The 25,564-nt window shown below is 41.8% G+C and overlaps 1 protein-coding gene across 1 annotated transcript in view; it reads right to left on the bottom strand.

The window, feature by feature from the left end:
* CHCHD3 (coiled-coil-helix-coiled-coil-helix domain containing 3) overlaps nucleotides 1–25,564 on the bottom strand; it is a 283,179-nt gene that overhangs the window by 250,859 nt on the left and 6,756 nt on the right. Inside the window, exon 2 of the mRNA XM_052638596.1 lies at nucleotides 18,203–18,290. Within this exon, the coding sequence (XP_052494556.1) occupies nucleotides 18,203–18,290 (88 nt within the window). The remainder of the gene's footprint in view (nucleotides 1–18,202; nucleotides 18,291–25,564) is intronic.

Here is a 25,564-nt window from a genome sequence, read left to right on the forward strand (position 1 = left end):
AAACACTTCAATAGAACAGGCAGAAGAAACAGGTCTATCTTTTCAGGTTAAGCTTAAACTCCATTAGGATTCTCCATGAGAGAAAAGGCAACTGCGCATAAAAATGATTGGAGAATAAGTATCTTCGCCTGCTAATCATTTAGAATAAAGAAAACGCCCCATCCTCCACCCCCCACCGCTGATACTGACTCCTCAGTGCAAGTCTCTTTCCCGCCACTGCTCCTGATGCTGCGGTGGTCATCAGTGTAGTCCACTGACTCTACGAAGCACAATCATTCACATTCCAACAGCTCTGATATCGTTGGCATCTTACTGTCGCTGGGGGCCAAGCAGCAGTCATCACATAGTTCATGACACTGTCTATGTATGATCCAGAAAGCAACAGCATCAAAACATGGAGAAAGAATGTCAGCAGCTTGGGAGAAAACTCCAGAGCAGACAGTAAAACCCTCTTGTGAGAAATGCCCCATCACTAGCACTTTTAAAGGCATAGAGGAGGACAGTTTGTGGAAATACACCAACATGACAACTTGGAGTTGGAAAGTAATTCAAAAACCAGGACTCTGTGAGTAAAACTGAAGAATATCATAATCAAGTCATTGTACTTCAATTTTCCTTTCTAATCTACATTCTTCTAATAAATGCAAAATGAATGTTCCCAAAGAATAAGAAAGCATTTTATCACAGCTTAATTGTCAAGGTTATTTCTCAGTGAAACATAAAACAATGGTATATCTTATAATTAGTGGCATCTTAGGTTAAAAAGACACAGGTTCAATTCCTGGGTCAGAAGATCCTCTGGAGAAGGGCGTGGCAACCCACTCTAGTATTCTTGTCTGGAGAATCCCATGGACGGAGGAGCCTGCAGGGTTACAGTCCATGGGGTCACAAAGAGTTGGACACGACTGAAGTGACTGAGCACACAGCACTTTGGTTCAAGAGAACACAGAATTCCCAGCACAGAGGAGAGAGCCGTCCTCTGTGCTTAGAGAGCTCCTTCAGAAAACGGCCACAAGGGAACTCCCTGGTGGGCCAGTGGTTACGACTTGTGCCAGAAAATGACCACAGCCAAGCCAGAAAGCCCAATGACCTTACATCTGCCAGCTTTCAACTGCTCCAGACACCGACAAGGTTCTTGCGGGCCAGCCAGCTTGGCCCTGCCACATCCAGGCAGCCACTTCTTGAGGCCGCGCTTTAGAAGGCAGTATCTCTATGTGCGCTGTAGCACACTCCTGGCTCCTAACACGGAAGGCAAACCACTGGGGGAGACAGCATGACACTCATACCCCCTACAAACCAAAACACAGCTGGGATGCTAAGCTTAGACCTACCAATCTTGACAGTATCCTTTTAATTACTATTATCCCCTAATTCTCTAGAGTGTTTTTTTTTTAAACCCAGACACTGCCAACAGCATTGTTTTGTTATTGACCAAGTAATTCTGAGTATCATATCCAAATAATGAAACACAAATAAACTATTTTAAAGCAAGAGACCTTTAAGAATGCATATCCTTATACATTGTTCATGTTCACGTATTTTTACTTAATTTTAAATTTTGGTACACCAGAACATACACACACATACATTTATATATGTTATATACGTCTAGAGATAAAAGTATATTTCAGGTTGTTTGGAGACAAACTTCAAACAATGATATAATTTCCACTTATAAATGTTCATAGGCATATACAAATAAGACTGTAACTGTAATTACATATAACTATATAATTATATAACTATATAACTATGACTTGAGTGGGAAAATATCAAACTCAATCATTAATCACAAAATGTCTTGCCCACGTAATAGTGCTGGTATACAAAGATGAATTTAAAAAATAAACAAGTAAATAAATAAAATTTTAAAAAAATGAATGAAAATGGTTCTTATCAAAAAAGCTCGCAAGCTATCCAAGGAATATAGAAGATAAGAGTCCATTCCACCATTTGACAGATAAGAACATTAAGGCTCAGAGAAATAAACTTGTACAAGGTAAAATGGCTAGTTGCCAATAAGGCTGAGACAGAAGTTATTTCCAACCAGCAAGCCAATAACACATGAATTTAAACAGTCTCTATTTATTAAGCAATGTTCTAAGCTTCAGGTTACCCTTCTGGTAATTAGTACTCAATCCTAAAGGAAATCAACCATGAATATTCAATGGAAGGACTGATGCTGAAGCCGAAGCTCCAACACTTTGGCCAACCTCATGCGAAGAGCCAACTCACTGGAAAAGACCCTGATGCAGGGAAAGATTGAAGGCAAAAGCAGAAGGAGGAGGCAGAGGATGAGATGGTTAGATAGCATCATCGACTCAATGGGACTTGAGTCTGAGCAAACTCCAGGAGATAGTGAAGGACAGTGAACCCTGGCAAGCTGCAGTCCATGGGGTCACAAAGAGTCGAATACGACTTCGCGACTGAACAACAACAATCAGTACTCAATCGTATAGACAAAGAAATCGCTGTGACTGGCCTGTGGTGATTCAGGGCTGATGGGTCCCAAAGCGTGAGCTCCCCTCCTGTACCACACTGCCTCTACCTGATTCGACAACAAGAGTTTGCAGGCTCTGACCCTCCCTGAAAAACGGCCTGACACAGCATGAAATTAGTGCTGTGTGCCTGTGCTAAATTCTCCCTCCTACTTAAGAGTTTAATGGGGAGAAATGCAAGAGTAATCACTCTGAAATAGAGAAACACACACAAAAAAGCCACCACTATCAACCTGAAAAATCAGATAAACAAAAGCCAAAATTATATAGGCTATTATAAAACCAAATTTGTGACAACCGCTTCACTTCACTGTCCAGCCACACCAGCCTTGGGCACAGCAGCAGATGGAACAAAGTTTCTCTCTGATGTAAGTTTACGTGTTTTGCAAGGAATCTTCAGTGACTACTAATTAAACTGCTAACATGTCTATACTAACGTCTCTGCGGTTAACACGTCATTTGCATACATACAATCTACGTGTATATGTGCAGACAAATATTTGTTTGCTGCCTGTTTCAATGAGAACCACATACAGACCATGTATGAACCCAAATATTGGAAATGAAAGTGAGCCATTTCAGCCCATTCACAAGGCATAAAGAAACTTTGATTGCGAGCTATGTGAAGGTGCCAACAACTTTGCGGTGGCAAAGCTCATTGTAAATTCATCATTAAAAGTCAAATGGTCTTTGGGTTTCCAAGTTAACCCAAGAATCCATGGTAAGCCTGGAGAATTACTTATAAAAACATTATTTTCACCTGCACTCATTCTTTCTTTGGGAAAAATGCATTTTGAGTTTCTTTGTTCAATAATCAGAAATGGCCCAAGAAAGAGCAGTGGCTGTAGCACATAAAGCCCCATCACTCTTGGGCATTAACTGAGGAAAGCTGAGGTTCAACACATTGCCCTCAAGTGACAGGCACAGTAAGGGGCAGAGCTGAGACCCGTGCTCAGCCACGTCAGGTCTTCAAGATCTATCAACATCCTTGCTCCTTCCACCAAACCACAGCCCTGGGCATTTCCTAAATAGGTAGGTGTCTGAGCTACCTCTGAGGTGACACACAGGAGGGGCAGGGGGCCTACTGAAAATCTCCCACCAAATCCTGACTCTGCTCTCTCAGGCCTACTAAGCCCTCCCAAGCCCTCCCATTTAAGACCTCAGGCGGAAGCACCTAGTAACATTCTGCTAGTTGCAAAGCTAAGTGAAGAGACATCAAATACAGTGCCTTTCCTTCATAGAGGCCCTGAAGAAACCCGAGTAACAATCAGATCTATGATGAAGAACCACCCACGGCCACTACTCAAGTGAAATCAAGGTCAAGTAGATCAGATCAGCCTCCCCAAAACAGTAATCTGAAGCAGCCCATTTTTAAAGATAGTTGGCAATCATATGAAAAAGAAAAATGCACACATAATAATGGTAAATGTCCCAAATTATACTTGGTGATATAGTGTCAGGAAATAACTGTTTTATTTAAGTTATTTGACGATGATTTCATTCATGATTTCTTTTGGATAGACTGCATGATGAATACCTTCTGGTTATGATCTTTGTTCATTGTCAAGAGGGCTAAATTGTGCATGAACAGGCACACCAGAAATAGGTGCTCCCTGCTGTTTCATCAACACAGAGACTACTAGTTCCTACACGGTGGGAGAAAAGAGAAAACCACATTACACAACTTCTCTAAGGGAACACGTTATATTAATATGTATAGAGTCATAAATGCTTTAGTATAAAACAGCTTTTTAAAATGAAGTACCTGTTAATAAGAAAAACAAGATCAACAGGCTGAAAAACTACCTGTATCGCCTTCTCTTATTCCAAAGGCGACAGAAAAAGAGCACCATCTCTTCTTCTTCAGCGAATGCTGTCTTTCTTGTTATTAAGACAACGTGGTACGTAATTCCCTAAAGACAGACTTCTTCAAAAACTTGAAAAATAAAAATGCACTGTTCAAATACATCCAACAATGCCACTCTGCTGGTACTAAACTGAGTGACTGCCGTGCTCCTCTGACCAGAGAGCGAGGTCACCTGGCAGAGGCCCTGGCTCACACTCCCCAGCGTCTCTGAAAGGAGTATGAATTCCCAAAGCTCTTCTTCACCTCCATTCTACTGAGCCAAGTCAAAATTTTTAAACAGAATAATAAATATCATCATGCAAGTCCCTAAGTGAATGCTGCAAACACAGGAACAGAGAAAGTATGCATTCGAAGATGCTTCTTACAAACATGAAAAGATTTTAAGTGCCTTTTAACAGTGTTATTCAAAGAAAACCATAAAATTCACCCATATAGGGTGTACAGTTCAGTGCACCTTAACAGACTTGCAGAGTTGAGCCGCCACAAGCAGTCATCTGTGTTCCCCAACAGCACCTCCAGCACCCTCAGCCCTAGGCAACCATTAACCCAATACTTTCTGCCTCCACAGATTTGCTTATACTGGACACTTCATAGAAACAGGAACAGACAGTACATGGTCTTTTGAGACCAGCTTCTTTCACTGAACACAGTGTCTTGAGGTCAAAAGTGTTTTGAAGAAGCTGGGATGCTGATGCTCATGGCTCCTTCCACTCGCTCATTCCATCTTCAGGTGTTTCTTGAACACCTTCTACAGGTGAGACAGACACTACATGGGTCACAAGGAGACCAGGCAGATTTTCAGTATGAATTCTGCCCTCACAAAGCTTACTGCAAAATAAAGATGCTAACATAGCTATAAACAACTTTTTTTTCAATGTAGAAAATATTGACTGCCATGTGAGTTTAGAGGAAGGCAACATAAATGAGATCAAGAAAAGTCCTGATAAGGCAACCTTTGAGTTGATCACACACACACACACACACACACACACACACAATTAACTCAAGTATGACAACACAGGGATGGAGGCACTCTGTACAGAAGCAAATCCATAGCCCTTAGCTCCGTTATTCCACCTATATTTACTCCTTGTACTCTGATCTCCCACTCAATACCTGCATTCCAAATAAATATAACTAGGTATAATTCCTAGAAATCACTAAACCCTTTATGATCCTAACTGCTCCACCCACCACTTCTTCTCCCAAAAAATGGCCTTCCCCCTTTCCATCACCCCCCACCATCAATCCCATCATGTCGATTGGTGAACTCCTACTCACCCTTCACTATTCAGCTCAAATTATCATCACCTCTTCCATGAAGTCTACCGGACCTCCCCAAATAGTTAGTCCTTAAGCCATTCTTTATGATACAAGTGTATCTCTATTACAACTCATCTGCATGGCTCTGTTCTGTTCATCTCTGAAATCTTAGCACTGAGTAAGGTATCAGGCACACAGCCAGCACTAACTGTTTGCTGGAATAAGGGTACAGAAGTAGACAGAAAGGTCAGCAGTGCGTGAAAAGGGCAGTGAAGTAAGAGCCCTGGATGCTTTGTTAAAGTATGAGAAAAAGAAGGGGACATTTATTGATTATCTGCTAATATATTTCAGCACTGGTACATTGTCTCATTTAGTCTCCATGACAACCATATGAAATTAGTCTCTCTAGCTTATCCTGCAGGAATCTGAAATAACTTAACACAAGATGACACAACTATTAAGTGCCAAAAGCTCTTCAAACACTAAACACACACTGTATGCGTGTATATGTGTGTGTGCACATACTTCTATTCAGAGGTAATTCAGCTACAGCCTTACTTGAAGAAACTGGGGTTCATCTCCTTTGGAGCCCCATTACTGAAAGCACATAGTCACATGGCATCACTGCCAGCCAAGCTAAGTAAAGGTGGTGACTTCAGTCACCCTTTGCAGCCCCCATCCAGGGTCTGGCTTGCCCAGTACGAATCATGCCTCCTGAGGCACACTAGAAGAGACGCTGCAGGCCTGAGTGCTACAGAGGCCTCAGCACTGTTCAAAGCAAAGAATGTTACCTGGCCAAAGAGAAGGCAGTTCTCAATCAAAATGTAGCATGACCTTTAAAAGTTTCAGATCAAAGTCTGATAAGCAACAATACGGAAAAAAAAAAAAAAAAAGAGCAACTTAAAAAATTAGTGTTTTTTAAAGTTTCACTTTGCCATTTTTGCAAATATCATTTCTGCAAAAAAGATGAACCTGAGTTATGAAACAACGGTCAAGTCAGCAGAGGTATGTTTAACAGGACAAGAAAAAAAGAACTAGGGGAAGTAATTTATCATTTGTATGTATATCAAGCCTGATAAAATATTATTTCTTAATTATACAATCCATGTTTTTCTTAAAGATTTTTTTATTAAAAAACTAATAAAATATATCAAAGGTCAAAGAATAATCATATAAAAGGGTTACAACATCCCATAATCTTGTAATAATCACTCTAAAAGGTTTCTGAAAAAGAATATGAAAGCAACCTTTTTAGAAAAGTTGTATAAAGACGTCACCAAAGTAGTCTATGAGCAGAATCTCATAAAATTCCCAAAGAAATCAACATGTTATTTAAAAACACACTATGCCCTGTAGGTATCTATGCTGATCCATAAAATTAAACAAAAGCTGCTTGGCCATACCAGAGAACAGATTTAACTGGCCTTATATGTCTACAAGAGTGCATGTGGTACACAAGACTCAAAGTCATCTCTTCTTGCTAAAAGTGGAAGTTATAAGAAAGAAAATTGAGGACTGTTAAGAGGTGTTTTGTCAAAATAATTATATTTTGTTAAATTAATTTCTTCGAATAATTATAGGACAATATTCAGAATCCATAACTGAGCTGGTTGCATTAGTGGAACGATAAAAATGTTTTGGGTAAAACTGTCAATCTCAAATACTGCTTTAATAATTTTTATTTAAAACAATCTATCCTGATTATAGCAATTGATTTTCATATCATTCCTCTGGTTCATCCTCATGAATGACAGACAGCAATCAATATTTTATCTAATTTTTTAAAGTCATGAGATGACCATTATGTCAACAGCAGAACTAATTACATCTGAAGGATTTAAGATGTAAAGCAAATCTGATAAGTTATATGAATTATTGTCACTGTAGCACAGGGTGATAAGGAGAAAATGGGATGCACCAGGTAAATGCCCATATGAGCTAAGACATTTTTAGTTTTTCTTTTGTCCTTAGGGCTTAACTATTTATGTGCTTGGACATACAGAGGAACCAGATCCCTGGTCCTCCTCTGCTGGCCTAATGGGATCCAAGCAGTGGGTCTTCCTTTCAATCCTCAAAGAAGCGTTAGTTGCTCAGTCGAGTCAGACTCTTCAATCCTGTGGACTGTAGCCCACCAGGGTACTCTGTCAGTGGGATTTCCCAGGCAAGAATACTGGAGTGGGTTGCCATTTCCTTCTCCAGGGGATCTTTCCAACTCAGGGATTGAACCCAGGTCTCCTGCAGATTCTTTACCACCTGAGCCACCAGGGAAGACCATCCTCAACCAGAAGCCAAACTAATCCTCAACATGCCTGAATTTTCAGACACCAAAACCCCAGGTGTCAAAGAGCTTGTCCCAGGGCCTTAAGGAAGTGAATGAGGGCAGAGAGTTCATCCTTTCAGAAGAAAAAAGTTATGATAGTTGATAATGGAGATGCAGCCAAATGGAAGACGAGATGGTGAAGAGGAGCTCTTGAAGGAAAAGAAACCCCCTCAACTCTGACTTCCTCAAAACATCAATGTTTACCTACAGCAAAGACTGGCCTGTAACTGCTTTTCCCCTTAGCAAGGAGAGATCAATACCAAATAAGTCAGAAAGCAGAAAAAAAGTATCATAAAAGGAGGTCCCAAGAGGACAAATGAGTAAATGAGAGCCGTGGATCCGAGGGAGAGAGGTGAATGGATCGCAGTCACAGCACCACGTGCTAAGGGCTGCAACAGAACAGTATACCCAGGATGCTGGGTGACCCCACAGGAAGCCAGACCTGGAGTCAGAAAAAAATTCTGAAGTAAGTGATTTCTAGGCAGGGACCTGAACAATGAGGAAGAGTCAGCAGATAAAAGACAGGGAGGAGACAGAGCGGGCTAGGGTAGACAGCTGAAGGAACAGCAGTGAGACAGAAAGACCAAAAAGGACAAGTTCAAGGACTCAACAACCACCCTATGGCTAGACAGAGACACAGGCAGGTCTGGGGGATGATGCAGGACATCAAAGCGGAGAAGGATTGTGCAGAACCTTGTTGACTACATAAAAGAGACCTAGACTTCACCTAAGAGGAAGGTGGAGTTTCTACAGTTTTAAACAGAGGAATGACATGATTGGTCCCATGCTTTGGAAAGATTCTTAGGACTGCAGCGGGAACAGACTTGGGAATGTGAGACTGAAGGCCGTGACCCCAGTCAAGAGATGGTTAGAACACAGGAGGAGAAGAGGGACTGGTGGCCAGACTAAGGCAATGATACCGAGGATGGGCGAAACTCTAAGACCTAAGAGCGGGAAAGGAAAATTCAGAGCAAGGTTCTACTGCTACTCACCACATGCAGAGCAAGGCCTGTGGTGTCCCCTGCAGGGCAAGAGCAAAAATGGGGATGAAGCAGCAAAAACATAAAGGTAAATAAGTTAAGTCCCACCAACAATGTCAATGTACAGGGGCTTTCAGCAGCTATCCAGCTACCAATGATACAATGTGCAAGATGTTCTAACCACATCCGGCCTTTAAGCAAGGAGACAGTTATCGTTACCACCCTGTAATTTCAAACTCCAATCATTTGACGCTGGCTAATTAAAAGCTGTATTTCAATTGACCACTCAGTCAAGGGAACCAGGACATGCACAACCCGGATATTGTTTTAAGCATCCCATAGCAATGCTGTGAAAAAGTCTGAAGAGCCTTACCACAGTGATTCACGTGGGTTCCCAACACTTTTCAAGAAACACTCAAGTACAGTGACAGCTGTCAACCCAAAGTGTCAAGCAGCTCTAGGGGCAGATCAGGTCTAAAAAGAGCGCTTGAAAAGCACCTACTGTTCCCTCCTAGCACAGACCTGGCCTAATACAGAGCACTGGCCAGGTAATTCCGAACAAACCAGGGAGCCAGGAAAGGGGAAAAGGAAGAAATGAAACGCCGGATTAGACTTTATTTTTCTAAAATGTTTTCTTAGAGGAAAACCACGGCCATCAACAACAACAATCTACTGATTCGGTTGACACTCCGAAGGGTTGTGAATTAATTCTAACACCTCTACTTGCAGCATGAATTTCAAATTCTCTCGGGCAATTTGTCTGAAGAAATCTGAGCCATCTAAATGACACCCTCAAAGTCTATCGAATTCCAAGAAAGGCAAAAATACTATTAATCTAGTGTTTATTTTACCCCTGGCATATTAAATTTAAATTAAAAATAGTGATTTTACATATTATATGCCCTATACTTCAAAATTCCTTCAAGCTGCTTATATAAGGTCTGATATTTTCTTTCATAAACCCTGAGGTATGATTATAAAACAGTTTACAGTTGTTTTCTCTTTGCAGTTTATGATTATTATTTACTATTATGAGTGATATTAATGATTCACTTGACTGTTATACCCAATAACAACACTTGTTCTATCAGAAAGTGCAATACACTATCCTTTTGGTGTCCAAAACCCACTGCAGGAAGAAAAAAAGGTTCTTCAAAACAGTTTCTCTTTTTCCGCAGGTCACTAAAGTTCCAGCCTTCCAGCTCCTGAGCTCTGTGACTGCACGCCATAACTACATCTCCAGTCTACAGAATGTAACACATGTTAACAGAAGAGCTGCTTATTTCTAGTCATGCAGGAACAGATAGGGAATTGCTGGCCCACTCGACTTCAAGCCACTTGGAAGAACTAGTGCAAAGTAAATTATGCTACAGTAGAAGTATGGCAGGGGCCTCTGAGGATCCAATAAAAAGCAGTCAGTGGTTAATCTGTTAACTAAGAAATCAAAGGGCAGAAGTTCCAAGTCACAGAAAAACCACTGGAAGGTGTGACTCACTGATATTTCAAGACCTACTAAGCTTCTCTCTAAAATTTCTTTCCTCTTCTGCTACAGCTTTTGCTCTTCTGTGCAACTCCCCTTTCAACCACCCCAAAATACCAAGGAATATATACTATACTGTCAATGATCTGTTACACCTTTTTTAAAGTTTTCTATGCTCGCATCTTGGAGAAGACTCTTGAGAACCCTTTGGACTGCAAAGAGATCAAACCAGTCAATCCTAAAGGAAATCAACCTTGAATATTCATTGGAAGGACTGATGCTGAAGCTTCAATACTTGGTCCACCTGATGTGAAAAGCCAACTCATTGGAAAAGACCCTGATGCTGGGAAAGACTGAGAGCAGGAAGAGAAGGGGACAACAGAGGACAAGAAGGTTGGATGGCATCACCAACTCAATGGACATGAGTTTGGGCAAACTCCAGGAGATGGTGAAGGACAGGGAAGCCTGGCGTGCTGCAGTCCACGGGGGTCAGAGTTGGGCATGACTGAGCAACTGAACAATAACAATGCTCACGTCTCAATTTCAAAACAGAGTGCTTATGTTTGTGCTGGTTTCTTAAAATGCATACAACACAAACAGTGATGAATCCAGTGGCACAGGGAGAAAGTGCCCTGGACCAGGGGAGAAAGGACCGAAGTGTGAGTCTGCCACTAGACAGCCACGTGGCCTCGTCAGCAACTCCACCCAAACCCTCCTCGGCCTTCATCACTCCCACCTCGACCACACAGCTGCTGTCTTCCCTGTCTTCAATTTCCAACTCATTCTACATTTTCCACTTGTGCCATTTCACATTCCCAGCTCGCAAAGTTTCTGTTTTACCTTCCACAGCCTCAAGTAGCTGAATATTCTTTCCTTTTTTTTTTTTTTTTGCTATAAGGTCAGCTAAGGACAAATAAGAACGCTTATGAGGCTGCTTATTTTTTCAAGAAAATGAAACTGGGTTCATTTAGTGCTACGGTGGAAAACACATTCTCACCATTTAGATTTCTTTGTTGAATATAAAAATATCAAGGAGAAAATCAGCACTGCATTTTTAGGCATAAAAATGTTATTAATGACTGAGTATACTTGAAAAGTAGCAACTAATGCAATTTTCTAAACTTGCATCTTAAAATTAAATGAAGCAGCTCAGTAGCCACTAAACCCTATAGGGTAAGATTAAACTTAAGTTCCCCCCAACGTTCCCACCCATGAGAACCCCCAGTGGAACCTCTTATCTGGTCTGAACTCTTGATCTGCACTGATTCTGCCAGGAACACCTTCAGCACCAATACCCTGACCCTTCTTATCCTCAGGGTTTGGCTCAAGTCCACTTCCCTGGATGGTCTGCCGCCCGAGCTCTTGATCTTCTTCCTCTGAAGTCCTAAAGCACTTCCTAGACCTTTTATCTATCCTATCTCACTTAGATATTCATTCACCTACTCCAAAATCTTCACTGAGCAGGTGAAGGGTACTACATTAGTATTTATTCATTACACTATAATGTTAAACATGATTTGATAAAACTAATAGCTCCTCAAAGTCAAGGATCACCTCCCTGCTAATGCCTGTTGACTGATGGAGTTCAACCATCCATTAAATGTGGATGGTTTACAGATTTCTTTTTAAGAGCAGAATATACTGACTAAAGAATTTGATTTAAATCATAGCTTTAAATCAACAGTGTATACATTTCTTCCTTTTATGAAGTGTTATTGGACACATTTAAAAAAACAACAACAAAACAGTGCAGTGTCAAGACACTGGCATCAACAAACTTTCACATATTAAAAGCTGGAGACCGAGACACTGCAACCCCCTTCAGTTCTTGCAGCTCAAGTCCAAGGAATAAGTGCAGCTCGTTACTGTGAACTCTCCCTACAATACTAGGTCTAAATGAGCCTTAAAGAGCTGTTTAAAAAGAACTAGGAGGGCCAGATGCTGGGAGAAAAATACATAGAACGTATAGACAAATCTGTTTCCGTAAATCGGCTGTTTCGTTTGGGCTGTGCTATTTCCTGCTTAAATTGGTTTCCTGCGATTTGTTATGGCTGCCAAATACTTAGTGATCTCAGTTATACACTTAAAGCTGATCAGCAAATCTTTCTTATTCTTCCCAATGGCAAGAAAGGTACAGAGAACCTTGCACAGGGAGGATAATAATACAAGTGAGCTCCTTTGTCTTTTTGCCCAGATTCATCCTTTTCATCCGGTTGCTAGCAGCTTAGGAAACCAACAAAGAGCCTCCTAGTATGATTCCTGCCTGTTTTTTTTTTTCATACTGACTTGGGGACAGGGTTTCCTCAGTATTAGGTGGGATCAAACATGAGAGGTCTGACCTCCCTATAAGCCAGAAAAACTAAAGGATCAAGGAGGAAAGGAAAAAAAAAATCAATATCCAACACTGAAAAATGCAAGATGTTCATGAAAAGGTAACCCTTTAAGTCAGACATGACTTAGCGACTGAACAACAACAACAATCCCTTTATGTCAGTCTGAAAAACATAATTTCCCCTGGTGTGAAAAAAAAGCCAGTGTAGTTGAGATAGCACATAACACAGCTGAGAATGAGGCAGCAAGGACACAGTTAAGTTCTTTAGAGCACGTTCATTTATTAAAGTGGCATTACAATCTGTTGTGTGTCACACAGCATATTATTTTGCCTGAACAGCTTTACATGCAAACACTTACTGCAACAAGTCATTGATCTGGTTCAAGGTTGGGCAAAAAGTAGTTTCAGTAAAGTCTTTAGAGGAAATCACTTTCTTAACAGCATAAATTATATTCTCAAAATTATATAAACAACAAAATTTAGTTCCTATACACAGAAATCCTAGCATTTTCAGACCATCAACTCTGTCCTATATTCACACATATGAATAGCCTAGAGGGCTGGTATAAATTAATAGTCCTGCAAGGAAGAAAGCATTTTAACAAACATTAAAAATTCAACTCACATTTAATATATAATTTACTTGACACTGAAAAATGCAGAAAAAGTTGGTGACATTTTTATCAATATTATTTTTGTAGACTTGAAAAATTATTTCATAACACATCTAAATTATAAATCTTAAGAAATCTATTATTGGGTATGAACTAAAACCCCAAATGAGAAACAGAATATAAACTTTGAGGCTACTTACTTTTATAAACATATTCTTTAAATTTTAAGAAGAATAAATCTTTGCTAATTTGCACAATCATAGTCTAATTGCATTCTGAACCTAAAGGCAATATCTTTTTAAAACAGTATGTCAAATCTTAGTTCTTTTCTTGGGTTAGGTTGGCATGGGTAAGGGAAATATTCTCAAAGAGTTGGCACTATTAGCCTTGCTGAGCTTTTTTCACATCAAGGTGCAGATAGAAAAAGCAAGTGCTTGTATGGCATTATGAGGGTACGCACATGTTCACCAACCTCTCTGAGTCTAAGAAATCAATTCCTCCAATACCCTCATAACACACAAGGTTAGGTAGGAAGCTGTGCTAAAGACTGGGGTGAAGGCAGTATTCCCTGAAATATTTCCTAAAGCGTCCATTTACCTGCAGTCCTGGGGAAGCTGGGATGTAGAAAATGCAGGAAACTAGATTCACAAACACAAAGAGCCATCTAGCTCCACTATCGCAGTCACTGCATCATTAAAATCATCTAATGAAGCGTGAAAATTCTAAAGCTGTGCAAGAGAACTTTCTGCAAAGATGAAAATGTCCTCTGCCTGCACTGCCCAACATGGCGCCACTAGCCACAGGCAGTTACCATGCACCGAAGAGATGAAATCTTTATTTTACTTCATTTTAATTGGTGTTAATTTAAATATGAATAGCCACGTGTGACAAATGGCTACCACTGAGACAGTGTTGTTCTAGCCCAACCAACAAAACACAAGGTAGCATTCAAAGAGCTTTCAGTGCCCAGGCTGGTCATGGACCAACAAGTTCATCAGTCACATCAAACAGAAATGGGATGGGATGGATCCCTCAGCACAGCCAGAACTCATCACAAAGTCAGTGTGATGCTCCGCAAGGCCACACCATGAGCACTGAGGGAAAGTCTTTCCATCTTCACCCGTTCTCTCAAAGTACAAGTTTAAGAAACCAAGACAAGAAGGAAAACACTTCCTTCTCCTTCAGCTCACTGTGAACGAGAGCCAACACGGGGAAAAGCTAGAAAAACGAACAATCAGTTAGAAAAAGAAAGTGCTTTCTTAAACTCTAGCAGAACATCACTGAAAAGCACCTCTTTCCCTAGTTTCTCTCACGTCCTTTTTACATTTGAAGCAAGGCTTCATTCAAACTACAATAAAACAGTGCTTTACAGCATTTGCTCCGGAGTCAAACAGACTTGAAGTCAACCATTACCTCCACTACTCACCAGCTGTGCGACTTTGGGCAAGATAATTAATCACTTCAAGTCTCAAATTCCTCCCATGTAAAACGACTTAATATAGTACCTTCCTCATAGGGTTATACAGATTACATAAGACAGACATAAAGGATTTAACAGAGTACCTGGCACATAATAAACATTAAATGTTCTCTTTCACTATTTAATCATCAGTGCATAGCATCATCCCATCTCCTGAACACAGTACGTTAAAAAGAAATCAACCGAGAACAAAGCATATTTTAGATCAAATTCCAATTTTTAAAAATCCCCAAGTATCAAAAGGTGATTTTGGAAAGGCAGAAAGGGATCAGTCATGGTGTACCCCAGAAGCCAATAAAGCAATTCAAATTATACTGTAAGCATGTGGCGAATCACCACTGGGATGTGACATGAGCTGGTTTATGTTTTTAAAGGCTGCTGAGGCCTCTTGTGCATGGCAGAGCACACACGGAGGACAATGGTGGAAGTGGGGAGCCAGTTAAGAGGCTTCACTGAAAGACAAGAGAAGAGATGGTGGCTATTTCGACTGGAGATGCAGCAGTGAAGATGGACATGCGAAGAACACCTCCAGACCTATTTTGGAGATGGAGCTGATAAGATCAGCTAATGGCCTAATAGAAGAATCAAAAAGAAAAAAAAAAAAAGAGGAAACAAGGGTGAATCCCAGTGCCCTTTACTGGGAAAGATAAAGAGAAGAAGCAACTCTGAAGAATGGAAAGGTTTGCTTTGGATGTGTTAAGTTGAAGAAATCTAAGGGGCAATCTGAAGATAGCAGTTACCTGAGGCAACAGTTGCAGGGAGAGGTCAGGGCTAGAGACAGAGTTTTGAGAGGCAATTACATAATGATTCAAAAGGTATGCAATTTGACAACGTTAGTGGAAATAGGCAAAGACTAGACTGAGCATGTACGTAGTTCAGCTCAGTCGCTCAGTCGTGTCAGACTCTGAGTCCCCATGGACTGCAGCAAGCCAGGCCTCCCTGTCCATTACCAACCCCTGGCTGCTGCTGCTGCTAAGTCACTTCAGTCGTGTCCACCTCTGTGCAACCCCACAGACAGCAGCCCACCAGGCTCCCCCGTCCCTGGGATTCTCCAGGCAAAAACACTGGAGTGGGTTGCCATTTCCTTCTCCAATGCATGAAAGTGAAAAGTGAAAGTGAAGTCGCTCAGTCGTGTCTGACTCTTAGCAACCCCATGGACTGCAGCCTACCAGGCTCCTCCGTCCATGGGATTTTCCAGGCAAGAGTACTGGAGTGGGGTGCCACTTCCTTCTCTGACCAACCTCTGGAGTTTACTCAAACTCATGTCCATTGAGTCAGTGATGCCATTCAACCATCTCATCCTCTGTCATCCCCTTCAGTCTTTCCCAGTATCAGGGTCTTTTCCAATGAGTCAGCTCTTCACATCAGGTGACCAAAGTATTGGAGTTTCAGCTTCAACATCAATCCTTCCAATGAATATTCAGGACTGATTTCCTTTAGGATGGACTGGTTGGATCTTCTTGCAGTCCAAGGGACTCTCAAAAGTCTTCTCCAACACAGTTCAAAAGCATCAATTTTCCAGTGCACAGCTTTTTTTTTAACAGTCCAACTCTCACATCCATACACGACTACTGAAAAAACCATACCTTTGACTAGACGGACCTTTGTTGGCAAAGTAAGGTCTCTGCTTTTCAATATGCTATCTAGGTTGGTCATAACTTCTTCCATGGAGCAAGCATCTTTTAATTTCATGGCTGCAGTCACCATCTGCAGTGATTTTGGAGCCCCCCAAAATTAATTCTGTCACTGTTTCCACTGTTTCCCCATCTATTTGCCATGAAGTGATGGGACCAGATGCCATGATCTTAGTTTTCTGAATGCTGACCTTTAAGCCAACTTTTGGAGAATCCAAGTAAGGTAGAAGGAAAACCAACAGTGTGGCCCAGAAGTCAAAGAAAGGGTTTCTGGCAGAGTGAGTGGCCACTTACTATTTAACCTTCATGAACTACGAACTCTTCTTAATGCTCCTACCAAACAAGAAGTTTTAAAAGGACAAGAACTATTTCTTATTGATCTCGGCACTTTCTGCTCTGAACACATCAGAAGTTCAACTTGTATCAATTTAATGATTAGTAAGCGGGTCACAAATGCTGCCAAGTGAGGCATCTGTGCAGGAGCTCATCTTTCTCAAGGTATTTCAGTCTGCAGCTAGATTTACCACCCAATACTCCTTTCTAATAAATAATGAAAATTCTCATTTAGTTCACAATGAATCATCCCAACTACTTCCTTGCTGTCATTTCACCAAAACACAGCATGTCCATCCATCAAATTTGGTGGCAACAAGAACAGGGCCAGACGCATAGCAGGTGCTCAGTAAGTTTAGGTGGATGAATCGATAGATGGGGGTAGGAGAAAGGAAAGAAAAACAATCTCTTATCCCCCAGGATCCACAGATAAAATGAGACAATAATCCTCTATGGATTTCATTTAACATATTTTCATCAATAATTAAGACTCTGAAGGAATAAACTGCTTATAAACTTGAAGAAATCCATTACAAAGTAAAATCATTAGAGAAATTTCACCATCTGGAAACAATAAATCAGTATTTTCTAAGTTCAATTTTTTTAATAAATATTTACTCCCAAACTTCTAATACCCCTTATACGTCATTCATTTTACACAAAAAGCTAGGAAATAACCTTCCAAAGCCTAACAGAGGATTTAGGAGCTGGAAGAGAAAAAAAAAATTTCCAAAGACTGTTTGAAAGTAGATTCATTCTACCTTACATCAAAGCATTTTAAAAGAAACCCCAATACTAACTGCTAACACAGTTGGCCTTCCGTAACTGCAAGTTCCACATCCACAGATTCCACCAACCACAGACTGAAATTATTCAGGGAGAAGAAAAAAAAAACAATTCCGGAAAACCCCAAAAACCCAAAACTTGAATTTGTCATGCAGGCAATTATTTCTACGGCACTTACAGTGCATTGCTAAGTCACTTCAGTCGTGTGCAACTCTGTGCAGCCCCACAGACGGCAGCCCACCAGGCTTCCCCAGGATTCTCCAGGCAAGAATACTGGAGTGGGTTGCCACTGCCTTCTCCTATGCAGGAAAGTGCATCCAGTGCATTAGGTATCATAAATAATCTAAACAAGACTTAAACGATCAATACATGGGAGGATGTACAAAGATTATAGGCAAATACTACCCATCTTATATAAGGGACTTGAGCATCCATGGACTACAGTATTCAAGAGGGTCCCAGAACCAGTTCCCCATGAATTCCAAAGGAAGACAATTCTCCTGTAAAAAAGCATCCAAGTAACAAGACAGAGTGCAGGAGAACGTGACTATCGAGGGAACTTTCACCGCTTAAAGGTTTTCTACTAAGAACTCAGAAATTCAAACTCTGAAATACCTGAGGCACCATAAGTACCAGGATACCGCTGAGACTTCGGGCCAGATGGAGAGGTTTCCTTCATACGATCAATCACATTTTCCGAAAGCTGAAAAGAGTAACATCAAAATAAAATCAATTATAAGAGAACAAGAAAGAAAACAGCACAATAGCATCCAAGTAAGCCAGTCATCCACGGCAATGTGTGTAACGAATGGCCTGAAGAAATCGGACTAAATCTGATCACTGTGAAGCTAAAACCAAGAAGAGTGTTAAGGTTTCAAGATGCACCCCACAGCACTGCTTCTTCATTTCTTCTAATGCATTGCTCATTATAAATGACTCTTTCCCTCATTCTATACTGTACACGAAATTGTAATCTCTGAGAAAATGTAAGCCATCAGAACTCCTCCAACATTCCTCCCTCATCCTCCAAATTAATTTACACTTGCAGCAGGCCTTAGCGCCTTCCTTCCCTCCAGTCCCAAATGAAATGGTGTCCCTCCCACCCTCCCTCCGTTCAAGGCTAACCACAAACAATCCCTCTTTCAGTAGATTTCTTTATGCACCAACTCTGTGCCAGGAACTAGGCTAGACTTCAAGTATTCTAACAGTTGATTCTAACAATCAAGTTGCTTAAAGAGAAGAAGAAACAGACAACCACCATGCATTTAAATATAATGTGAAGAATGTTACTTAAGTCAGTTGGCCTATAATGGAAGGACAGACAGCACAATGGGCAAGACGGGCAGGGCATCTAACCAGGCTTTGGGAGCGGGGCTGGGCAGGAGGTTAAGAAGGATGAACAGTACTTAGGAACAGAAGGAGTAGGATAAGAGTACTATAAGAAGAGGGTATTAGGATTTCCCTGGTGGTCCAGTGGTTAAGAATCCACCTGCCAATGCAGGGGACATGGGTTCGATCCCTGGTCTGGGAAGACTCCACAAGCCCCAGTGCAACTAAGCCCACGTGCCACAACTAGTAGCAACTACTAAGCCCGTGCTCCAGAGCCCAGAAGCCACAGCTAATGAAGCCCGCGCGCCCTAAAGCCCGCGCTCATCTCCAAGAGAAGCCACCACGATGAGAAGTCCAAGCACTGCAACTAGAGAAAGCCTACGCGCACCGACAAAGACTCAGCGCAGCCAAAAACAAGTATTTTAAAAATTAAAAAGAAAGAAGACGGTACCACATGAAGCTACCATTAAGCAGCAGGGCTTAACAGCAGTGGAAATATCAAACAGGCAGCTGGCAAAAGCATGGAGGCAACGAGGAACACTCAGGCCATGAGATTTGAGTCATCAGCACATCTAACCCCTAGGTATCATATCATCCTTTTATTATTTTCTTATCAGGCTTCCCTTGTGGCTCAGCTAATAAAGAATCCACCTGCAATGTGGGAGACCTGGGTTTGATCCATAGGTTGGGAAGATCCCCTGGAGAAGGGAAAGGCTACCCACTCCAGTATTCTGGCCTGGAGAATTCCAGGGACTGTACAGTCCTTGGGGTCGCAAAGAGTCAGAAAGGACAGAGGGACTTTCACTCGTTTTATAGCACTTATCACTATCTGATACTTTCCTGTTTATTGCCTGTCTTGCTCACTAGAAACAAAGCTCCAGGAAAGCATGGATTTGGCTATCCTGTCCAGTACTATACCCCAGAGCCTCAATAAGCCTAGTTAATAAGTGAATGGTTAAATACATGAAACAATATGGATGAAGAAAAGAATGGCTGAAGCAGGAAGTTGAGGAGGGGGCTCAGTCAAACAGAAGGTGGAGAGGGAAATAAGATTGTGGATTTTGAAGACTCTTAGTAAATAAATCCTTCAAGTCAGGGGGTTGAACTTGATCCTGAGGGCAGCTAGGCACTACTGAAGGATTTTAAGCAGGGTAATGACACAATGAGACTTACATTTTAGAAAGATCACTCTAGCTACAGTGTGAAGAACAGATTGGAGGGGGATGAGAACAGAAGCAGGAGGACCCCTGAAGGAGGCTAAAGGACCAATTAAGAAGCTATTAAGCATATGTCCACACAAAGACTTGCACAGGAATGTGCCGAGCAGCACTATTCATAACAGCAAAAGTGGAAACAACATCCATCTTCCGGTGAATGGATAAACAAAACATTATATGTCCATACAATGGACTAGAATTCATAGATAAAAAGAAGTGACATTCTGAAATTAGCTACAATAAGGACAGACCTGAAAATCAGTTAAGGAGGCCAAGGACAAAAGGCCACATACTGTATAATCCCATTTACCTGAAATGCTCAGAAAAGGGAACTCTGTACAGATGGAAAATATCTTAGGTAAGTGGTTGCCTAAGGCTGGAATGAGAATGGAGATTAACTGGAAATGGGCATGAGAGATTTTATTGGGGTGATGAAAATGTTCTAAAACTGGAAAGAAGGATGGTTGCACAAGTCTGTAAATTCATTAGAAAGTGCTATACACAGAAAACAGGTGAATTTTATTGTATGTAAATTTTACCACAATAAAGTTGTTTAAAAAAAAAAGTTAACCTTCACCGAGTACTTATTAGGTGCCAGGCACTGATGTTAAACCAAGTATTTGGCTCATTTAATCCTTCACAATCCTATGAGATAATTTTATTATGTTCACTGTATAGGTGAGGAGACTGGAGCAAAGCCAAATTAAATAACTCATGCTGGATCATACAGGTTGTCAATAATGAAGCCAGGATTCAAATCCAGAAGTCTGAGAATCAAGGTCACACTCAGACATCCCCTTCACTGCCAGACTCACTGTCTGACTAGATGAAGGCAAAGCAGAAATCATCAAAAAGGTTTACAGGTCAAGTAACAGGGAGAAACAACCCCTCCTTACCCCTCAACCCCACCCACCGCCACCACTACATCCTCAGGGACCTTCTTCCAGTTTCTACTTCCTTAACACTCCACTGACTGACTTGTAACCTAATACCAGGCAAAAGTCACCACTGATCAAATAAATAACCTTCTGTATTTATACAGGCTTCCAGGTGGCACAGTAGTAAAGAATCCACCTGCCAAAGCAGGAGACACAAGAGGACTCGATCCCTAGGTTGGGAAGATGCCCTGAAGGCGGGCATGGTAACCCACTCTACTATTCTTGCCTGGAGAATCCCATGGACAGAGGAGCCTGGTGGGCTATAGTCTATGGGGTAGCAAACAGTCAGCCACAACTGAGCAAGATATTTATATGAATAAACATCTTTTATATTTACAAAGCACCTAATTTATGACTTCCCTTTAGCATCACTCCCAGCTTCCAGAAATCCATCTCCCAGCCCCCACGCCACTTTTCCAACATCCCCTCCTGCTGGTCCTAGGACTCTGCCTGAGTCTTATCTCTTCTGCAGGCCTCCCCCTCCCTTGTGTTGCTGTTGTTTAGTCGCTAAGTCAAGTCTGATTCTCTGCGACCCCATGGACTACAACCCACCAGGCTCCTCTATCCATGGCATTTCCCAAACAAGGATACTGAAGTGGGTTGCCATTTCCCTCTCCAGGGGAATCTTCCCGACCCAGAGATGAAACCCACATCTCTTACCACTGAGCCACCTGGGAAGTCCTCCCCTGCCCACCCTTATATGCTAGAGGGCTCCACATTCTGTTCTTTGCCTTGATTTCTTCTCACTCCACATGCTCTTGGTAGTACTCTCATTCACTCTCCTGATGTTTATTAATAACTGCTGTTGATTAATTAATGAATTCTAAACCCATTATCCCCAGTCCAAGACCTGCATCCAAAAAGGCAGACCTAAACATTGAGTTGCCTAATGGACACCTCTCCAGGGACAGACCACAAGCACCGCCAACACAACATGTCCCAGGCTGAATTCACATTTGCCAAAAAAGACCTCTGTGTCCTCTTGCTTTCCTTATCTCATTCATGACACCACCTCCACCCAGCTTCCTAAATCAAAACTCAGGAGTTCTCCACCCTTCTCTCTCCCTCATTCTCTGAGCCGTGACCTCCTCAACCCCTAAACAGCTAATGAATTTGCCATCCCTTCTCCCATCCTGTTTCCCCTGCCCTAATTCATGGCATCATCAATATCCCTCCTAAAATACAAATGATTATGGTAATTCTCACTTCAAGTCCTTCAACAGCTACCTCTGTTGACAAGAAAGGCCAAAGTGTTTCACGTGGCATTCAAGACTTCCTCTGCTTTTGGTTGTGGCCTCATTCTCCAACCACAACTTCCACGGCTTTTCCCTCAACACGCCATAACCCGTTCTCCACCCACGCTGGCCACGCGCTGCCATCTCTTTGCCTTTATTTTTGCCTACAATGCCTTCACACCTCGGGAGAGAACTGCCTTTCAAACTTCAGCTCAATACACCCTAAAGTCATTCCATGCCAACTCTGCCTACCCAACAGGACCCTTCCTGTGCCCCCCACGGGTACCTTGCACAAATGTCCAGTGCTCCAGTGACAGAACAAGCATTTGCCTTTGCACAGAACTGTGAGCTCCTACGTGTTAGTGAGCCACCCAACAAGGCTGACCAGGCCGAGCACCGATTGAGGCCCTTGGGAAACATCAATGAACACAAAACGGTCTGTAGCTGAACAGTTACTTGTATCTCAGGACCCAAAGCAGAATGGAGGGGGGACAGCAAAGGGAAAGTCGACTGCTCAAAAGCTGTGATCTTTGAAGGAGAAACCATGACTCCTTTCTCAGAAGAGAAGAGGAAGTTAGGAAGGAGAGCGCCAACGGACTCGGCTTCTCTATCAACGGACAGCTGCGGAGACTGCTCCTCAACTCATCTGCAAAGCTGAGCTACATCACAGGAAGAACGCCTTCAGACTGACCCCAATCCTCTCAATTCACAGGTGAGAAAAAGATTCTAAGTGATATCCAGCTACTGGTAGCATCAGGACCGGCAACCAGTAACCCCATTCTCATTCCGTGCTTTCTCTGCCACTAAATGATACACTCCCTATCCCACACAACATATATTACTTCCTCATGAGGAAATAAAATGAGGCTTATTAAGTTTTGGAATCCTAAAGCTATTTTTATTGATATATAACTTAAAGTTTACTCAATATATAAGGTAATGTACTAATACATAATATATAATGTACTGTATTAACATAGTATGCTGTAATGTATTATGCATATTTTATATTACATACCATATTACTATATATTATCCTATAATACATCTACTATGTTACATATGTAATATAATTTATGTGCTTAAAGCTAATATGTGTAAGCTAATTTGACATATATGATTTTATACCTTACAAAACCCTGGCCCAGAATAAAGGAAGAAGCACTGGTAACCGACTAGCTATGTAACTCCTCAACGGGCCTCCCTTTCCTCATCTGGAAACTAGGAAAGTAACACCTACCCCCAGAGTTACCGAGGAGGAAGGGTTCCAAGATGCAACACAAATAACTAATACAGCTCCAGCCACCAGGACTTCAACAGCCCATTTATCTCGCTTCACTCTCATCAGCTGCACCAAGTTCACATGAAGATCCTTCTCTACGTGATGCATGAAGACAAGGCCTGCTTGAGTCCTGGTCTGAGTATAAGGTGCCCATTTATCCCTATCTATGGAATGTGAGGGACTTCCCTGGTGGCTCAGATGGTAAAGCGTCTGTCTACAATGCGGGAGAACTGAGTTTGAGCCCTGGGTTGGGAAGATCCCCTGGAGAAGGAAATGGTAATCCACTCCAGTACTGTTGCCTGGAAAATCCCATGGACAGAGAAGCCTGGTACGCTACAGTCTATGGGGTCGCAAAGAGTCGGACACGACTTCACACACGGAATGTGAAGTCAAGTGGGCCTTAGGAAGCATCACTACGAACAAAACTGGTGGAGGTGATGGAATTCCAGTGGAGCTATTTCAAATCCTGAAAGATGATGTTGTGAAAGTGCTGCACTCACTATGCCAGCAAATGTGGAAAACTCAGCAGTGGCCACAGGACTGGAAAAGGTCAGTTTTCATTCCAATCCCAAAGAAAGGCAATGCCAAAGAATGCTCAAACTACCCCACAACTGCACCCATCTCACACGCTAGTAAAGTAATGCTCAAAATTCTGCAAGCCAGGCTTCAGCAGTATGTAAACCATGAACTTCCAGATGTTCAAGCTGGTTTTAGAAAAGGCAGAGGAACCAGAGATCAAATTGCCAACTTCCTCTGGATTATCAAAAAAATAAGAGAGTTCCAGAAAAACATCTATTTCTGCTTTATTGACTATGCCAAAGCCTTTGACTGTGTGGACCACAATAAACTGTGGAAAAATCTGAAAGAGATGGGAATACCAGACCACCTGACCTGCCTCTTAAGAAACCTATATGCAGGTCAGGAAGCAACAGTTAGAACTGGACATGGAACAACAGACTGGTTCCAAATAGGAAAGGAGTACGTCAAGGCTGTATATCTTCACCCTGTTTATTTAACTTCTGTGCAGAGTACATTATGAGAAACACTGGGCTGGATGGAGCACAAGCTGTAATCAAGATTGCCAGAAGAAATATCAATAACCTCGGCTATGTAGATGACACCACCCTTATGGCAGAAAGTGAAGAAGAACTAAAGAGCCTCTTGATGAAAGTGAAAGAGGAGAGTGAAAAAGTTGGCTTAAAGCTCAACATTCAGAAAACGAAGATCATGGCATCTGGTCCCATCACTTCATGGCAAATAGATGGGGAAACGGTGCAAACAGTGTCAGACTTTATTTTTATGGGCTCCAAAATCACTGCAGATGGTGATTGCAGCCATGAAATTAAAAGACGCTTACTCCTTAGAAGGAAAGTTGTGATCAACCTAGATAGCATACTGAAAAGCAGAGATATTACTTCGCCAACAAAGGTCCATCTAGTCAAGGCTATGGTTTTTCCAGTAGCCATGTATGGATGTGAGAGTTGGATGTGAAGAAGGCTGAGCACCAAAGAATTGATGCTTTTGAACTGTGGTGTTGGAGAAGACTCTTGAGAGTCCCTTGGACTGCAAGGAGATCCAACCAGTCCATCCTAAAGGAGATCAGTCCTGGGTGTTCACTGGAAGGACTGATACTAAAGCTGAAACTCCAATACTTTGGCCACCTCATGCGAAGAGCTGACTCATTGGAAAAGACCCTGATGCTGGGAGAGATTGGGGGCAGGAGGAGAAGGGGACGACAGAGGATGAGATAGTTGGATGACATCACCAACTTGATGGACATGAGTTTGAGTGAACTCCGGGAGTTGGTGATGGACAGGGAGGCCTGGCGTGCTGTGATTCATGGGGTCTCAAAGTCAGACACGACTAAGCAACTGAACTGAACTGATGCTCTCTGCATTAAAAGTACAATGTCTCTTTCAACCTAAACATTACTTCTTATTTCATTGTTAACTTTTTATTTATGTGGTTTATCTGGT

This window comes from Budorcas taxicolor, chromosome 4 (assembly GCF_023091745.1).
Source record: "Budorcas taxicolor isolate Tak-1 chromosome 4, Takin1.1, whole genome shotgun sequence".
Classification (NCBI taxonomy): domain Eukaryota; kingdom Metazoa; phylum Chordata; class Mammalia; order Artiodactyla; family Bovidae; genus Budorcas; species Budorcas taxicolor.